Genomic DNA, 20,022 nt, shown 5'->3' with positions numbered 1-20,022 from the left:
GATATAAGACTCAAAATTTATTTAACCCACCCCTTTCTCCTTGATGTTCTCCAAATCCTAAAAATTTGCTAAATCCAATGAATGTGCTTTGTTTGCAAGAGAATCGTTTCAATTTTGATGTTGAGCAGAAGCCTTGGTAGAGATCCAAGCACCGATGAAAAATGTCGTAGAGATCCAAGCATTGATGTGAAGCTTCGATGATTTAGCAGTCACAATATTGTCCTTTGTATTTCGCCTTTTTTTTTATCCCTTATTTTTGCATGAGCCAATTCCTTTGAATTTGATCCATCGGGATGCCCTAATTTTTGCCTAAGTCATTTTGTTTTCTTTCATGGAATTTTCCATTTTGACTTAGCGGGCGCTTTCCTCCCCTTTTTTTTTTAAAGCTCATTTTGAAATATTGATCCTTGGATATTGAATGTTGTGACTGCCATGTTGATTTTGATTTGTAAGCTTCGTCTTTGATACGTCCTCGATCTTGAATTATGTGTTGAGGAAGAAGATGTTGTGAATGTTATCTTCGTTGTTTCTTCATTTTTAATGAATGCGAGGAAAAAGATGTGCTTAAACCTTTGCTTGATCCTTATGCTTGAACCCTTGTTTGGATTGACTGATTCTCTTGACAACCAAAATACACCATTGAATTAGTCGAAATCTACCCTGCCCCTGGTTGAAATCAAGGTTTGTTTAAAAAGTAGAAACAAACTCCAACTCCTGGCTCGAGGGGGGTGACGAGGGATTAACATCCCTATATCTCCACTATTTAGGAATTGAAACAATGTTTGTACATCGTCGTCTTGGTCTTACCTCGAAAGCATACGTTTAGCGAGATTTAATTATTTGTATTCGTCATTCTCCTTTAAGTTTGTTAATAATCCAAAATTTGAAATTGAAAATAGAATAGAAGTGCGCGAGTGGAAATTCGTAGTAGTGAGCGAATGAAGCGAATGAATTGACTCCAAAACCTGCATGGTCATCCCATTAGAATTACTAATCCAAAGGTACAACTTTTATCCTGAGTAACACTTAGCGATCGTAGGGGTTGAAATCATGAGCATGACAAAACCTATTGATCCTAGGGACAATCTCCTTTGTAAATCCGTTGACCTTGTTTTACTCCTTAGTTCCTCGACTTGTAGAAGTAAAGGGTAACCTCAAATTCTTCTTGGGCACGTCAAACCTGTCGGGAATAAATTGTTAGCGGTGGGTTTTCGTCATTTCAGAACTTCGTGAGTTTCCTTTGACTGAACCTCTTTTGCTTTTTCTAAGGATAGTATCACACCGTTCGCAACCTTCAGAATTCGTAGATTGATAAAGAAAATCTATGACCCTTTTGCCCCTCGGTGGGGAGTTAACACATGTCACCTTCCCTCCATCGTATCTATGCATCTTCGTTCAGGGTATTGCCCCAATTGGACTAATCCTTTCCCCCAGGTTATTGTAGAGCGTCCTTGTAAGTTTGATATGTTCTAAGATGAACCCCTTAATGACTAGATACCTCTTGAATGTATCTATGCGGGAACTTCTTTGTTGAACTAATCCTTGCTCGATGACAACCTTTATATAATCTTGTTGCAAAAAGGCATGGACATACGGAAGGCATGGTGAAAGACATCCTTTTTTCTTTGTGAGACCAAACCCATTCCCAATAATGTATCCTCCTTTCTCCATAGTTTATGATCCTTTTTGATTTTTTTGTTTTCGCGAGTCTCGGGAAATCGGCTAGCATGGCAAGTATGAATACGGACGAAGGTAGAAATGCAAACGCCAATGTAGATGTATGAATGCATGAAAATGCGAATGCATGCATATGCAAAAGACTCTTTTTTTTTGCGTATATGGTGACTCCTTATATGTAATGCAATGCGGACGTGCGACAGATATAACCCTAAGGATAGCCATAGCGGAGACATTAGACCCTAGTGAAATCCTTGCAAGTTAGATGTTATGACACGCCAATGGAAATCCCTTAGATTAGGGAGTATGCAGAAGGTAGCGGCTGGTGACCGTTCAAGACAGTCACCGAATCTCATGGCCATCGAGAGGCCGTTCAACATGTACCAATGAAGTTGTCCCTCGTGGGAAGATTCTCTATGCGGAACACAACCTATCTTAGGACGATATCGGACGAAGTGAAATCCCTACAGGCTAAGGATGAAATATGTATAGATGGAAATCCAATACCCTACAAGTTAGAGGGTGCGCGGGAATAAGCACGGGGTGACTGTTCAAGACAGTCACTAGGTCTCATGGCCATCGAGAGGTCGTTCGACGTACATTAATGAGGATGTCCTTCAGGGGAAAGACGAAGTCATTGTAAAAAGACATGGACATAAAAGAAAATCCCTACAGGCTAGGGAGTGCGTAGGAGCAAGCACGGGGTGACCGTTCAAGACAGTCACTAAATCTCATGGCCATCGAGAGGCCAATTGACGTATGCTAACGAAGATGTCCTTCAAACGAAGGATGCGATTTTATAAATAGAATCCCTACAGGTTAGGGAATGCGTAGGAGCAAGCACGGGGTGACCGTTTAAGACAGTCACTAAATCTCATGGCCATCGAGAGGCCAATCGACGTGCGTAAATGGATATGTCCTTCGTGAGAAGAACATGATCTTGGAAGCCGAATCCCTACAGGCTAGGGAACGCATATGAACACCTGCAAAATTAAAACACAAATATTCGTGGCATATAAATTATAAACATATAATATGCACATAAGCATATAAGCCCTAGGTTCATATGTTCGACGTAACGGCTTAGGGTGCCTACCCTTCCCATTGGTATGTTCTAGAAGGTCTCATGGGATCGTTCGTAGCCTCCGAGACTTTTTGTCTCTTTGGATTTTAGAACAACTCATTTATCCATGAGGTTCGAGTTTTAGGGGTAGGTTCCCAGAGAGATCAGCTAAATACCAAGTCCTGCCCTCAACAAAGTCAAGCCTCGTATCAGACATTTCCGGATATATAACCCACTCTGAGTGGAATTATAATAAGACTCGTAGGCGATGTAATTCCCCTCTGATCTTAAATATAATTCTCACGCTTAGGTTTAACAACAATTTTATATATCCCAGCAATGCAAATATATTAATTCAACAATTAACATAAACAATTAACATTTAGGCAAATGATAGAAATTAAATAAATAAGTAAAACAGAAATTAAATATTTATTAAAAAAACGTAAACCCTATCCTAAACCCTAAAAATGGCAAATTAGCCAAACCCTAAAAAATTCGCCAAAAACCTAAACAATTCACAAAACCTAAACCCTGCCAAAACCTATAGGAGCATAATATTCACCATTAAGTGTATCTCCCCAGCAGAGTCGCCAGCTGTAGCATCCTGCCCTAAAAATAAAGGTTTTAGAGATTCAAACTCCTTTGATAAAATGCAAACCCTAGTTTTGGAGATCCTGGATTAGGAGGAGCTTTATCTGATAGAACCATGAGTGCTCTTGGGCAAATTGAGGAACCTTTGATTGAATATAAGAGGGCAAATTTTGGGGTATGACACCAAGTACGAATAATATTTAATTGAAAAAAAAACCAAGAGTCAGAGTCTTAACATTTTTCAATAAAAGACGAAACGACAGTCAACTAAGTTTATCAATACCAACGACATCATTCTTATTAATCCAAACCACAATCAATGATGAAATATAGAGAAACCAAACATCACATTTCAACCATTATAAATAGTCATCATTCTTATCAGATACAAATTATTTTTTATGTTTCTGATATAAACTCTTGTTTCTCCTCATGTTATTTAAATCTGTTTATGTGAAAGATGTTTCCTGAAAGATGAAATGTTTTAACTCTTGAACTTTATTTTATGTTATTTATGTTATTTATATTGTTTTAACTTTGTTTATGTTATTCGTAATGTTTTGTAGACATGGAAAGCATTACGGATGGTGTTATATCTCCTCAAATTCAAATGTCAGATGCTCAAATACAACAAAATATTGAAGTTGTTTCTGCTGTGCAAACAGGACTTGAAGTTGTTTATTTGGTTCATGAACAAGGGCTTGAAACTCCATCACCATCACCAACCAAGGTAAAGAAAAGAAAACCTTCTAGACCTCTTTCTAGTGCTTGGAGACATTTTACAAAGAAGAAAGATTTTGCATTTTGTAACTATTGTTTCACATTTTATGGTGCAAATAGTTCTAGCCATGGAACTAGTAACATGCTAAAACATTTAAAGGTTTGTCTAAAAAACCGATATAGGAAAATTAGTAGTTCATAAAAGACACTTGCACTAGAAAGGGTAGTGATGAAGATGACCCTAACAGTGTTAGCTTTAAGCTTGTTGATTTTAATCAAGAGAACTCTATATTGGCACTTGCAAAAATGATCATTATAGATGAACTTCCTTTTAAGTTTGTTGAAAATGAAGGTTTTAGGAAGTTTATTTATGAGGTACAACCTAGGTTAAACATTTATTCCCGTGTCATTATTGCAAGAGATTGTATCAAAGTCTTTAATGCTGAAAAAGAGTTGTTGAAATGTGTTTTGTCTTCAAATAACCAGATGGTTTCACTTACTACTGACACATGGACTTATATACAAAACATGAATTATATGTGTGTTACTGGTCATTATATTGATGATGGGTGGGCTTTAAAAAGAAAATATTGCATTTTGACTTGATTTCTGACCACAAAGGTGAGTCCATTGGGATTGCTCTAGAGAATTGCATGAAAGAATGGGGGATTAAAAACATATATTGTGTGACAGTTGATAATGCAAGTTCTAGTAGTGTTTCTATTTCATATCTAAGTAGAGGCATGTGTGTTTGGAATGGGAAAACATTGTTGAAAGGAGAGTACATGCATTTGCGTTGTTGTGCCCATACCGTAAACTTAATTGTTAGTGAAGGATTGAAATACATTGATGTTTCAATTGCTAAAATTAGGGTTGCTTGTAAGTTTGTTAAGTCTTCTCCTTCTAGGTTGGTTTCTTTTAAGAGGTGTGCACAAGATCTAAATGTAGAAACTAAGGCAAGAGTAATACTTGATGTACCAACTAGGTGGAATTCCACTTATTTGATGTTAGATGTGGCTGAAAAATATAAACAAGTGTTTTATCGATTGGAATATGTTGAGGCTGCATATAAGATTTCTCTTGAGAGTGATTTTGGAAGTTGTCCTAACCAAGATGATTGGACTTGTGCTCGTGTATTCACTAAATTTTTGAAGGTCTTCTATGATGCAACACTTTCTTTTTCTACATCATTGCATGCTACTGCCAACACTTTCTTCAAGAAGTTGATTGAGATTCAAATTCATTGAATATGTGGGTGAATAGTGATGATGATGATACGTTGAAGAATATGACAACAAAAATGCAAGAAAAGTTTAACAAATATTGGGATAGTGGTGAGATAAACTTTTTACTATTTGTGGCTATTTTTCTTGATCTCGTTATAAGTATGATTACATTGAGTTTTGTTTTAAAAAGATGTATGGGGTTGACAAATCTAAGGAGATGATGACAAAGTTATATGATCTTGTGAAAAAGTTGTTTGAACAATACATGGTAGAGTATCCTATTTCTATTGAAACTTGTGGGTCTAGTATGCTATCTTCAAACGTTGCTGCCCCTGAAGTTAATGGTGGAAATGTTGAGGAGGAGGATTGGGAAAACCAATTTAGATTTAGTGTGAGGATAAAACAAGGTAAAGTTCAAAGAAATGATTTGGAAAGATATGTAGAAGATGGTATTGAAGAAAGTGTGGCTGATTTTGACATTTTGAAATGGTGGAAAGTGAAAGCAAATAAGTATCATGTTCTTTCACGCATTGCTAGGGATGTTTTGGCAATTCCAGTCTCAACAGTATCCTCCGAGTCTGCATTCAGTAGTGATGGTCGAGTGCTTGATGTATTTCGTAGTTTTTAAATCCCTATACAATTCAAGCTTTGATATGTTCCCAAAATTGGACTAAGTCTGCAAAGATAATAGATTTTCAAGTTGAATTGGATGAAGAAGAAAAGATTGACTTTGGTATGTTTATTTGTTTATAACTTTTCAGCATTTTAAATTTTTCTTTAAATTGTTGAAATTTATGAACTAATTTATTTTGTTAATACTTTTAGAGTTGTTCCAACTAGTTCTAGATAATGATGGGGTACAATTGGTGTTGGTCGTAACACATGAAGGTAATTTAATAATTCTTTTAGGATTGTCTTAATTTAAATATTTGTTATAACTTTGTTGTTGTTAACTTGTTACTAATATGTTACTATTGTTATTTTACAGTTTTGGTGTTTATTCCTTGTTGTTGGATGCTGTCTGGTGCTGCTTTGGTATTTATTTGTTGTTGTTGGATGCTTGTTAGCTACTGTTTTGATATTTATTTTTTGTTGGTGAATGTTATCTACTGTTGTTTGGTGCTGTTGAATGATGTCCGCTGCTGTTTGTTGCTATTGGTTGCTGTTGGATGTTGAATTCTGGTTGCTGATGAATGCTGGTTGGTGCTGTTTTTTTTTTTTGTTTTAGTGTTATGCCATGTTGTTTAATTGTTGTCTCATGTTGTTTTGGCATGGTTTTTAATGCTTTATAAGCATTGTGAAGTTAGTTTAGATAAATTTGAAGTTTATGTGGATAAATTATGAATTTTGTATGCATTTTGCTCTTGTTTATTATATAATCCTATTTTAATTTGACTTATGGTGACTCTCTACTAGATTGTTTTTAGCTTGTATCAAAGCTATGATGGGTGATGTAAGAATTTTAAGTGACATTTTAAAGTCTCAAACTTTTAGCTTTATGCTATGGAATGGAGTATTGACATGTAATAAAAATGTTGTGTTATTGAATGTTTAAGTGAAATATTATATATAACAACTATATGAGTATGTTACTCCTAAGAGGTTTAAAGATATGTGTGTCATGTCTTCAATAATCAATACTTACTTTACTTATGTGTAAATAAATTATGTTTTAAAAATATTTTTGTATATTTTTTTTAATATACTCGATCAATCCAATTCAAACCAATCCGCTGTTTTTCGGATCGGTTTTGTTTGAGTTTTATGAGAAAAATATTAAAATCCAAACCAAACCAATCCATTTTTTTCATTGGCTTGGGTATCGGATTCTCTCAAAAACGAACCAAACCGCCCCGCGAACACCCCTATTTTAAACAACTTACAAGTTGTACTAAATCCATACAATGCACTAATAAACAAAGACATAACAATAACAACAAAAGATTACAATACACATAAATTAATATTCTTCACACCTCAAACACACATCATAATATTTTTTACAAGATTAGAAAAAAATTTGTTGAAGAAGTAAAAAGGTTAAAAAAATAGAGAAAACTAATTAATAGAACTCAATTAAAACACGAAGAAGACAATTGAGAACAATGCAAAACGATAGTTGCAAGAGCAACATTAGTGGAGTCTGACGAGAGCAATAATTTGGCGAGAATAAATTTTTGTGACTTAAGATTTCTACTATCTATGTTTGGTTGATCGTGTGTTTTGCTTAAAAGAAAGAAGAGTCACCAAGAATAGTGAAAGGTTGAAATGGTAAAAATTTGACTTAATAATGGACTTATTATAAGATTAAGTGAGTAACTATAGCCATCAATTCAGTTTACTGGTTTGACAATATCTTAAAACTAAAACCAAAAACTAACCGAACCACCTCGATTTTCATTGATTTGATTCGAATTTTGAAGAAAAAAAACAAATTTTTTTCTCTTTGTTTTAGTTTAGATTATTGGTTTAATTGATTCTTTTTACTCCCTTACACCCTATTTGAAAGAAGTGGTTCAACTCCTAATTCAATTTCAAAAATTAAAATTAATATTTAATTAAAAAAATTAAATTACTTTAATTTAACAAAATTTAATGAAAATGAGCATTCTATGATTTTAAGAATCGTTATACATTTTATAAAAAGAAAATCGTTATACTTAGGAATATATATTTTCTTCTCAACAATGTAACAAGAGTGTAACTATTTCATAATTATATATTCTTAAAATTTTAATTCTTGGACTTTAAAGAAACACCTCATTTACAAATTATAATAGTATTTTTTTTTTGATGAAAAAATTTATAAAATAGTGATCAAATGCGCCCAAAGTACTCGAATTTGATTCTTAACTAATATACTTATTTAAATATTATTTATTTTTCAGTTGAACTCTGAATTATTAAAATATGTTTTCGCCCACAAACTAAAGGGCTAAGAAGAAGGAAAATGTACTGGACTTTTTTTAACAACAATACAAATTTAAAAAGTATGCAGTTCTCTCAAAGAATATTTACTAAGCCAATTAAAAAAAAAAAAAAAAGAGATTACCATTATGTACCCCTTCAACCCAATAAATCCATCATTAAAAGAAAATACACAATACAGTCTCTATTTGATGATAAAATTCAAGGCATGTCTTAACAAATTAATGGATCATTCTCACAGCTCATGGTAAGAAAATGACGAAATTGAATAGATTAAATGTATTTGCTGTCCAGTTTCTTGCCTCAGACATTACCATGGCAGCCACTCATGAGGATCAACATCACATTGCAACAAAGATGAGACAGAATAATGCATGACAATGTAAACCTGTGAACTTTAAGAACTCTGTCAACTGAAACTAAATATACAGCACAGACCCTTAAGTCTTTCTTTGCCTTCTTTTCGTCTTGAAATCTCTAGGGCCAGGTAGAACAGTTGATGAAGAATTCATCTCTCCTAAAAGTTCTGTTGCCAACTCAATCTTCTCTATTTTAGTTAAGTTATGGATTAATGATCTGTAGATTTGAATTGAAGGAAGAATCCCCTTCAGTTTCATCTCCCGGAAGAGTTTCAGTGATTCCCCAATATTTCCTGCTCCACCGAAAGTATCAATCAAAGCAGTATATGTAAGCAAATTCGGTTGATTTCCATTCTCCTTCATTTCCTCAAAATATGCAAAGCATAAATCGGATCTTCCAACCTTTCCTAGTCCATGTATTAGAGTATTGTAAGAAATAGTATCAGGGACAAAACCTGCTTTTTTCAAGGACGCAAACACATCAAGCATTTCATCCACATGGCCCTTACGACCCAAGATATCTAGAACAATATTATACGTGATCAAGTCCAGAACACTATCGTTCTGTATTTTAAGAAGACTGAATATCACCAAAGCACTATCCTTCTGTCCACTTTTAGCAAAAGCATAAATGATCTTGTTTATGAATGATGATATACTTGAACCACTGGTTTGTGATACTATTTCTTTAAGAAATCTAAGAAGCTCCACAGAATGATTTACATTTCTGAAAGCCTGCGCAAACTTAATACACGAGGTTGCACTCGGGGATTCACCTGACAATAATAATTTCTTGAGCAGTTGAAATGAAAGGTCAATGTCATTATTTTGAATTGCTTCCACCAACATGAGATTATACACATTCGGTGAGACAATAATGTTCTTCTCATTTAACATTTGTAGCATTTGACTTAAGGCTGAAACGTTTCCCGCCTTGCAAATCTTATCAATATATGCGCAGCAGACTTTGCCACTGGATGCTGCTGGAGCATTTTCAATGGTTGCACGAAATTCCTTCAAGATTTCGTTTGTCACACTCTCTTTGTCAAGAGATGCCTCCGTTGAAAAGGCCTGTAAACTGCCAATGGATTAACTTATATTAGTTAAAATTAAAACCAGACGGATTCGAAAGAGATTATTGGTTTGGATGGAATGATTAATTGATTAAGTCAAATATTGTAATAAGAGACATCAATGTTTAGACCAAAAAACAAAATGATGTTTAAGTTAGTGATAACCAAATAGGCTCCATGTAAAAACAAACATTTAAAAGTCGTCAACCGCTGTTGTTTCTGATAGAAACTCCGAAAATAAATTGAAAATTCATAGAAATATCCAAAGAAAAACATAGTTTGAATGAAAGCTATAAAATTCACATAATCCCCTCGCCCTTCTATCCTAACAATCATTCAATGCCTGTACCACTAAAAAACACTAGTAGATCTATACATAACTTCCCAAAACCCTAGCAAAACCCTAGCAGAACTTTCCAGAACTCCTCGCATAACATTTATAAAAATGTAAAGAATTAGAAAAAAAAAAAAAAGATTAAAGGAGGAGAATCATACCATATTGTTGTTAGAAGGGGAGGATAGTGAAAACGGGAGAGAGACCTTGCTATTGGAACACCTAACATCGTCAATAACATATCATTCAGGCTTCCACGTCACCACCACCACCACCGAAAATTGGTTATGAAATGATTTTAATTATCTTTGTTCGTCATCGAATGAAAGTAGTTTGGGGTCAGTGACGATAGATTTGGTTAATTTCAAGGTAAAAATGGAAATTGTTTGTGACAGCGGCCGGAGTTGATGGTGTGTTGGGACTCGCCTGCTAATGTTGACGGCCAAGACGTGAATTCTGGCGGAGTAACGGTGGTGGGTGTTGGTGTGAGCGATGTTCCATTGTTTTGATTACCCTTGGAATCAAAATAAAAAGTTATTATATTTTAATTAAACTTATTTTATTCATAATTAAGAATTGAATACAGGCTAGAAAATTGAACCTTACTAAACCTACCTTTATATATAAGTTCACATGAACTGAATCAAAAGTTTTGGTTTGATATAAATATTTTGAATTAGATAAAATATTTTAAATCAAATCATTTGTTAAGGAATTAAACTGATATATTTAATTTTGAATTATTTTTAATTAAAAATATATTATTTTTTATTTTAAAAAACACTAGATTTTTTATTTTTGAAAAATATCAACATTTCTTATTTTGAGAAAAAAATTCATAAAAATTTGCTTTTTTTGGGAAAAAAAACAATTTTTTAATTTTCAAAAAAATTGACTTTTAAAATTTACGAAAAAAACAATTTTTTTTCAAAAAAGTAGACATTTTTTATTTTTGAAAAAACCAACTTTTCTTATTTTGGGAAAAAAAATCAGTTTTTTTTTATTTTCGAAAAATATTGAATTTTATAATTTACAGAAAAAATTAATTTTTTTATTTTAGAAAAAAATTGACTTTTTTAGTTTTCGAAAAAAATCAACTTTTTTAATTTCGAAAAAAATCGACATTTTTTTTTTGAAAAAAATCAATTTTTCTTATTTTGGGGAAAAACAATTTTATTTTATTTTTCTGAAAAATGGATTTTTTTTTTTATTTTCAAAAAAAATTGACTTTTCTTCGGCCAAAATTGAGGTTTTTATTTTCGGAAAAATCGATTTCTTTGTTTTTCGACCCTAATGAACAACATCAAACTTTGGCACAAGTTTCGATTAGAATTTTGGGGCTCTTGCAAAAATATTTGAGGCCCAAAATACTCTATGTGATAGCCAGTGCAATTGGCAGTCCAATTTATATGGGTGACACTACAACCAAATCCATGTTCGATCGGTCTTTTGGATATTTCGCAAGAATATTGGTGGACCTAGACCTGGCATGAAATTTCAGGAATAATATTCTAGTTGAAAGGAAAAGCTTCGCGTTCTTTGTAGAGATTACTTATAAAAACATTACATACTTTTGTGATCAGTATATAAATAATACCGGAAAAAGGAAAGATTAAACCACAAGGCAGGCAATTTTATGTTGAGAAGCGTAACGAAGGAAATAACAAAAGATCTGCTGGTACTACAACTCAGAGTTTCGATGATACACCAACAAACTCATTGCTTAATGTTGAACCTGAAACTAATAAAGAAGACTCCGCAAAGGACACACCTTCACAAGTGCAAAACAATCTGAATTTTGCAGGTCTCGTAGTTGTGTTTCATGATCCTCGAAGGGATAGACAAGAGGGCCTGACTGAAAACCAAGTAATTCCACCCCAAATTTTTGAGAGTAATAACTTTGAGGAGGAGGTTTCAAGCTCTAGTGGATCTGAATTTGTAGACGCCACCTAAGATAATGAACATAATAAAGATGCAGAAATCACAACCAACACGAATGTGCAGTATGACATGGATTTTCTCAAACACCCCTGAGCCAATATGCCAAAGGAATCAGCTATTTTGGATGAACCTGATAAGGCCTTTTAATTGGTTGTCTCAAGGAAATCTAAGAAGAAAAGCATGTCAATTCTTAAACCAATTGTAGTTTGTCCTAGTACCAGAGTAAGGGCAATTTCTCTTGAATCTATCCAATGAAGTGTCTATATTGGAATGTTAGAGGTTTTGCTAATTAACCCACAAAATTAGCTCTCAAAAAGCTCATTTTAAACCACATACCTGAGTTGTGCTTCATTGCTGAGCCCTGGATGCTTTTGGATAGCCTTCCTCCTAATTTCTTCCATAGGTTAAATCTAAAGGTTTTCAATGCCAACGATAGGCCCGACTTTCCTCCAAATCTCGGGTGCCTCTATGACCCTCATCTAGACCCCCAAGTAGTGTTAAAAGATGATTAATATGTGTCATTTGTCATTAAAGATGGTAATCAGTGCTTTGGTATGGCAACTATTTATGCTTCAATAAGTTATTTGAAAAGAAGAGAACTCTAAACAAACCTAGCATTTTAAAAGAACTTGAGTGATAAACTGTGGTGTTTCATAGGTGATTATAACACTATTCTGGGAGCTCATGAACATAGAGGCTCTTCCAATCCTTTTTAAACTCCAATTGAGGATTTCAAAGATTGGACTGATTTCAACAATTTGATTCATCTTCCCACCACAGGAGTAGAATTTACATGGTATAATGGAAGATTAGGAGTACAACACATTGAGAGAAGATTGGATAGAGGAATCTATGATCAAAATTGGATAAATTTTTACAATAACATCTCTTATTCCGCTCCTACTAGACACAAATCAGATCATCATCCTTTACTCTTAGACTTTCAATACCATCCTGTTAAGGTGACTTCTTCTTTCAAATTTCAGAAGATGTGGTCAGACCATCCTGACTGCATTAATCTTGTCAAAGATTGTTGGAACAATATATTTTATGGTTTCCCTATGTACATTTTATCTCAAAAGCTCAAGTTCCTAAAAAACAAACTAAACGTTTGGAATAAAGAAACTTTTGTGATTGTTCATGATCTTTTAGAGTGTGTTTGGATGAGGTAATTAGAAAATTTAAAGGAATTTAAAATTCAAAGCAATTCAAGTGATTCAATTCAAATCTTTTCATTTTTAAATTACTTGGTTTGGATGAAGTATTAATATAATTCATTGTTAGATTTTTGGGGTCATTTTTTATAAAATTTAAATTTTTTAGACCAAATTAAGAAATTGAAAAGTAAGAACTAATTTGCAATTTTAAAAAATTTGAAAGACAAATTGTAAAATTTAAAAATTATTAAGGACCAATTTGCAATTTTTTGAAAATTTTTGGGTCAATTTTATAATTTTGAAAAATATGAGGACTAATTTGTAAAATTTGAAGAAATAATGGTAACAAATACATTCTATGGAGTATGAGAGGAATTTCAAATTCCTTGGTGTTTGGTGTCATTTCAAAATGATTAAATTTAAGTTAGATAAAATACTCCATGAATTTCCATCATTTTAACAATTCTTCATTTTTGTATCCAAACAATAAATTTTGTGCAAATCATTTTAAATTCCTTCAAAACATTAAGCCACCTCGTTAAAATGCTTCATCCAAACACACTTTTAAGGAAAGCCACAACTTCTCTAGAATGGATAAGGTTAAAAAACAGTTACCCATCCTTGTTTCAAACTTCTTTGATGAAATAGCAAAACTTCCCCAAAAAATATTAAGTCTCAATATCATCTTGAAGAAATAAACACTTCCACAGCTGACTTTCTATCTAAGTCCCCCTTCACAGTTTTATCAATCAAAATTTTACCAATTTCACTCAAACATCTTTTCAACCTTTCTTGATTTATCAAATCATATTAGCGTCGAATTTTACAGCTAACAACGAGATACATAATTATATTATCTTCTCTAATATCATTCAATTATTTAATTGTCGCCAACATTTTTTAATTATTCTAAATATAAAAAAAATGAGATGTTACAAATAACTTATAAAGTGACACTTTAGTTTTAAAGTAAAATTTATTTAATTAAGGAATATAAAATCGATTTAATCGTTGAAGTGGTGGATTTAAAAATAATGTGATAAAAATATTGAATATTTTATCCTAACTAATAAGTTACAACATAATAGGTATTAATATATAACGGGTCTTGCTAAACAGTGCCCTCAGGGAAATGGTTAAGCATTCTAAAAAAAGAAAATATTTTATAGAAAATTTAATATTTCAATTTTCGAGACATTAAATACGCATATTACCGAGATAAATTTACTATTTTTAAAGACTTAACCATTGCCCTGAGGGCACTAGTTAGCATTTCCCATATATAAAATACTTCTATCTTCTTTTCTTTTTAAGTGTTGTATTTTTTTACTTTTTACATATATCAAGAAAAATAATAAATATTGTTACATTAAAACAATAGTTTTCCTGTTACGTGTAATGTTGTTATCTATTTATTACATTCATTTGACTTTTTTTCTCTTTGAACTAAATAACTAAGAGTAATTTTGATAAAAGTTTAATTAATACTACTTCTAACTTTACAAGCGATATTTAAAAAGATACAAAACTCCATTAAAGAAAATGATACTTAAAAAAGGAACCGAGGGAGTAACACAATACCATTTGTGGTCCGAACAAATCAAATAATTGAAATTTATAAACTAAAAAGATATTACTAATATAAATGGATATCTTTTTATAATATAATGACGGTTTGGCCGAGTGGTCTAAGGCGCCAGATTTAGGCTCTGGTCCGAAAGGGCGTGGGTTCAAATCCCACAGCCGTCAATCTTTTGGCTTTTTAATTTTTGCACAGATACAAAGGCCAAACATCTTGCCCGATGCTCTAGCATGGCACTCAATATTAGCTCTAGCATCCATAAGACAGTGGAGAAGTCAGAGCGTCGTAGTTCTGCTCAATAATTTCTCTGTTTTTTATTATTTGTTGTGTGTTTTTTAGTTGAACTGTTACATTCGCATCTTATAAGCAGCTCGACCTTTGGAGACTTATTCAAGGGAGGTAAGAAGGAAATAATGCGCTCTTAAGCGCCATAAGGCAAAAGAAAAGAAAGAGTGTGATTTGTGTTTTGATTGGAAAAATACACTCAAGTGACTCCTTTAAACAAGCGAGACTTGAGTTTCCCGTCCCTTTTTATGAGTTTCATCCTTTATTAGGTATTTTATTAAGGATTAGAGATTTATTTTTTATATGCACATTGGGGAACATACAAACTAAGGGGATCTCTTTCCTAGTGTTATCATACAATGGTGCCCTAAGGTCAAGGAAGAAGGGGGAATATCTACTTAATGTTAGCGTGCATGGATGAGAGCTTGAGGTCTATGTGACTTCTCCTAAGATAGAGTCACCATCTTAAGGGAGCGTGGAAAACATAAAGCAAAAGATAGCAAAAATTAAACTCAAGTATTTTAAACTAACACCCAAGCACAAGTGAAATCAATTTAGAGGCAATGACCTCCTCTCAAACACTTAACAAATGTTTAGGAACAAGAAAAGAGATAAAACTCCTCTCAATCACTTAACAAGTGTTGAGGAATAAGCAAAGAAATAAAATCCTCTCAAACACTTAACAAGTGTTGAGGAACAAGCAAAGAGATAAAAATCCTCTCAAACACTTAACAAGTGTTGAGGAACAAGCAAAGAGATAAAACTCCTCTCAATCACTTAAAAAGTGTTAAGTAACAAGCAAAGAGATAACACTCCTCTCTATAACTTAACAAGTGTTGAGGAACAAGCAAAGAGATAAAATCCTCTCAATCAGTTAACAAATGTTGAGGAACAAGCAAAGAGATAAAACTCCTCTCAATCACGTAACAAGTATTGAGGAACAAGCAAAGAGATAAAACTCCTCTCAATCACTTAACAAGTGTTGATGAGTGTCTACTCTTAATAAAGATATACCATGCCAATGAAACCCAAAGAAGATAATCCACAAAAGGTGGGAGAAGAAACAGGTAGTAATCACTGACATGTTAACAAACAATCAATGCATGAAAGATGTGTTAAATCATGTAGATGTATGAGGAAGGCCCTAGGGAAGTAGAAAATAATATGATTATGTATCTTAAACCAAATAGCAAAGTATCATGGCATCATACAAAAAGATTCACAAGTTGCATCAAGGTATTACATGAATCAACATTTGTCCACATAACAAGCATATGGCACTAAGAGTTGCACATAGCATACAAAAGCAAGTAGATACCTCATGGGGAAGTAGCAAAAAATATATTTACATCCCCTTAAGTTTCACAAAGAATGTGAGAACAATTAGAGAAAGCAACACCAAGTTTTATGTGCAAACAATAAACATACATCACTAAAGAAAACCTAACTAGTTTCATTTGAAAAGTGAAGGATGATTAGAAAGGATGGAACCCAAGAATACATCAAGTATAGGTGGTCAAAATTCTCAATCTATATGTCTAAGATCTCATGTCAATTAATGTTAATCAACAAGTTAAAGTCAAAAAAATTATCATACAAGAACATGTAAAATAGGTCAAACTAGTGTCAAAGTATGAGTACAATTAGGAACATGCTAGTCATGGAAGCAATCAATAAAAGTCAGCAAATAATAACCTATAATAGGTGTCCAAACATTTAAGGTATCATGTTAAATTGGATTCACAACTTTTAAGAGTCAATGCAACAAGTTTATGTCTCAAGTATTAGCCAAAACACATTATTGTCATGTTAAAAGAAAGCTTTGAACAAGGGATGAAACAAAACTTTAAATTCCCAAATCATAGGTCACCTAAGTCCCCTAAAGGCTCATCATTATGTACGCCAAGTGATTCAAAAATATTGCACAAGTGCATTTTCAATTATGAGTAACAAGCAAGCAAAGGCATTTACAAGCACACGAAAAAATAGGCCTCAAAGATTCACATCAATGTCAAACCAAAAATCAAAATTGAATCTTGAGTATTTATACACAACATCATATATGAGTCTACTAAATGCTCATAAAAAATGGAATCAAAATTCAATACCTAAAGCCTTCAATCAAATTCATTTGGAAAATGTATCAAAACAAAATGAAATTGGTATATATGCAAAAGAAAGGCTCATAAAAAATAGCAAACGATATTGTAAAATTCCACAAAAATATTCCCACACATCCCAACATGTCAAATTATTTAAAACCTATTTTTTGATATTTTTGGTTTGGATGAAAAATCAATCAACAAGCAAAAGTTGTAAAGAAAACAATTATTAAACAAATACGAAACTCTGCCTTAACCATGGGGGGTGAAAAAGCAAATATAAATGAATTTAAATTCTATTGTCAGCGCGCTTGGGCCTGGAAACAGAGGTGTGGAAATCAAAAAGGTTGAACCCAACTATCAAAATGCATGCGTGGTATGAGTAGATAGGGAGTATGTTCAGCAAAAAAAACTTCAAGCCCAATTAATAAACGGATTCGTGGCCCACTATCACCTATCATCCCTCTATATTTCACTTTTTATTTCATTTCCAATATATCCATACAACATCATTTTATTTTTACCACAAGGTTTAATATTCATGCAATGTGACATGAGAAATATTTAGACATGAAATCAATTGGACAAAGCATCATTTAAATCAATGCAAGACAAAATCACACATGAGCCAATCATATGCTAACACCTCACCTTTTAATGATTGTAATAAGGATAATGGGAATAAAAATATCCTACAGGAGCCAATGGATGTACGCCACACGTGCAATCTGAGCTCAAACATACAAAAAAAAACAGACGCCGGAGATCCCATTTCGATCACCTTCTCCGGCGGTTACCTCGCCAGTGTTTACCCTAAATGCTCAAAAATTAATGCAACCAACACCATTCCCCTTGGTTTTGCACGCTGAACACAAATCCACCCTTCGTTTCCATTTTTAATTCCTCCAAAGCCGTAACCGAAGGCCAACATATAAACCCTAACTTCCATGAAACTCAAAAAAGGAATTCAAACGTGCTACACCACTCATCCTCGCACACATAGTATCAATAAAGCAAACAAAATCCACGAAATAGACGTTTAACATCATTGAATCAAAGAATCATAACCTGCAAGAAACAATATGCAACACACAACCACCACATACATTTGGCTATTGCCCAGCCTCCCGGTGGAAGGAGCTCATCCATATTTAAATGCCCTATTTCAATCAACTACACATGCTAAGGCAGTTCATAAGATTACCTGGAATGATTCTTGGATCTAAATTTAAGAAAACTCTACTAACTATTTGGATCTTGCAATAGTGATGAGAAGCTTTGAAATTAGCACACTTATTAGAAATAAACTCAGGGAACCGTTGGAGATCTTGGAGCTTTACTTGCGGAGATGATGATGATTGAATCTCAAAAGTGAAATTGAACCCGAGTGCTTGTCGATGAAGGTGATGATGATGATACGTGGATCAAGAAGGTTGATGAAGGTTGATTATGGAAGATTGAGGTGGTTGAAAAACGGTTAGGAGGTTGGAGATGAAAAATGAGAGGATGAGAAACAAGACAAGAGAGGGTTTTGAAAATCTGGAAGAAAAAAAACTGAAAAAAAAGAAATTATGAAGCGTCGTCCCGAGAATGAAAAGTTGATTTGCCTTTTATATGATGGTTGTATGTGGCTTATGATGGATGTGTTGTAGTTTATTACCTTTACTAACCCTTAATGAACAAGAATATGACACTTAAAGTAAGCTTTTTGTATGCTTTTTGGTTCAGCAACAATGCATGGCTCGATGAAGAAGTATGCTGTTGAATGGCATTTGCGTGCTGCAGCCATTGGCTTGATGCCTTACCAAGATGAGTCACATACGATGCCAACTTTAAACGTGCAGATCTCAAACCCTGGGCATCCTCTCGGTACAAACTTAGGCTCAAACGCAAGAGGGCATGGGAGAGAGTAGTAATGACGTTGGAGAGTCTTTGAGATAGAGGATGTAAAGGTGAGAAAAAATGATCACAAACTTGTTGTGTCACAATTGAGGCTGCACGCGCGCGAGGCCTGGACGGATGCCTGTCAAAACACAACTTCATGCGCATGGGTTTGAAGCTTTGGAATTTGCTCATCATCCATTCATTTGACATGGTTCTTTGATCATTGGAAAAAGGATGTTTGATAGAAGAAATTTCTTGTTGCACTTGGCTTGAAATGATAACTATAAACCCTTCAAAATTTACCATGAAGATAGCTTGGAAGGTGATTGATATTTGTGAAGTGTTTGATGAAAAATCTGCCGGGCACCATAAGTTAAACAACCTTGGATCCTCAATCTTTAAGACCTTGTATCTTTTGATCCAATCTTCAAATGAAAAAAATGGCTAACAACCAAGTTGTTCATCTCCATGAGTAGAACAATTTTGATTTTGAAATTTTCTTGAAATAAAGCCTTGAGAGACGTGTAAATTAGCCATGAAGTCAGCTGACCAACCATCCCTAAACTCTCAAAAAATATTCTAAGTCCCTTAACTTTCCTTTTTTAGAATTTCCAATTTTAACTACCATCCAAAAATAGCAATTCTTGATTAAACCTTGATTTTAATCATTTTTATGATTTTCTTATAATAAAATTTTCAACAAAAATCCAACACAAGAATGTTGACTCTGATTTTGACCAATTTCTAGAAAAGTCAACTGTTTGACTTGTGGTCCTAGATGAATTTTCTGATCAATGAGCCTCCAATTCAATTTCAATCAAGAATCTACCAATGAAATCAACTGAGTGGCTCAACATGGACCCCATGACACCTCATAACATATCTCAACTCCTGATTAAAAATGTTGACCAAAAAATCATTTGAGTTAACTTTGAGGACCAGATGAAATGGAAGCTTGCAATTTCAAATCAATGACCATAAGCTTGATGATTGTGAAACTCTAATTCTTGAGGGATCTTGGTGAAGGTATTGCAATCCAATAAAAACTCAGTTCTCCTTCTTTTAATCAAGAATTATCTTCAAGAGAAGCTCCTTTC

General features: G+C 33.5%; 1 protein-coding gene and 1 non-coding gene across 2 annotated transcripts; one reads left to right on the top strand and one right to left on the bottom strand.

The window, feature by feature from the left end:
* Positions 1–8,366: 8,366 nt before the first annotated feature.
* Positions 8,367–10,556, bottom strand: LOC131648106 (pentatricopeptide repeat-containing protein At1g11900). The gene is made up of 2 exons (XM_058917896.1): positions 10,136–10,556; positions 8,367–9,645 (listed from the first exon to the last, which is right to left on the bottom strand). The coding sequence occupies exons 1-2, from the start codon at positions 10,213–10,215 to the stop codon at positions 8,649–8,651; spliced, it is 1,077 nt and encodes a 358-aa protein (XP_058773879.1). The 5' UTR covers positions 10,216–10,556; the 3' UTR covers positions 8,367–8,648.
* A 4,185-nt stretch (positions 10,557–14,741) lies between these two features.
* TRNAL-UAG (transfer RNA leucine (anticodon UAG)) lies at positions 14,742–14,821 on the top strand. Its single transcript has one exon. It is a non-coding gene; the product is annotated as a tRNA-Leu (tRNA).
* Positions 14,822–20,022: the final 5,201 nt, after the last annotated feature.

The sequence above is a fragment of the Vicia villosa genome, linkage group LG2, assembly GCF_029867415.1.
Source record: "Vicia villosa cultivar HV-30 ecotype Madison, WI linkage group LG2, Vvil1.0, whole genome shotgun sequence".
In the NCBI taxonomy this organism is placed as follows: domain Eukaryota; kingdom Viridiplantae; phylum Streptophyta; class Magnoliopsida; order Fabales; family Fabaceae; genus Vicia; species Vicia villosa.
Note: the sequence above shows the minus strand (reverse complement) of the source record. Positions and strands in the feature narration are given on the sequence as shown.

Excerpts from the sequence above, each read along its gene's own strand:
- LOC131648106 (XM_058917896.1), bottom strand. The coding sequence starts at position 10,215 with ATGTTATTGACGATGTTAGGTGTTCCAATAGCAAGGTCTCTCTCCCGT. Across the intron at positions 9,646-10,135 it reads CCCCTTCTAACAACAATATG|TTTACAGGCCTTTTCAACGG; the intron begins GTATGATTCTCC and ends ATCCATTGGCAG.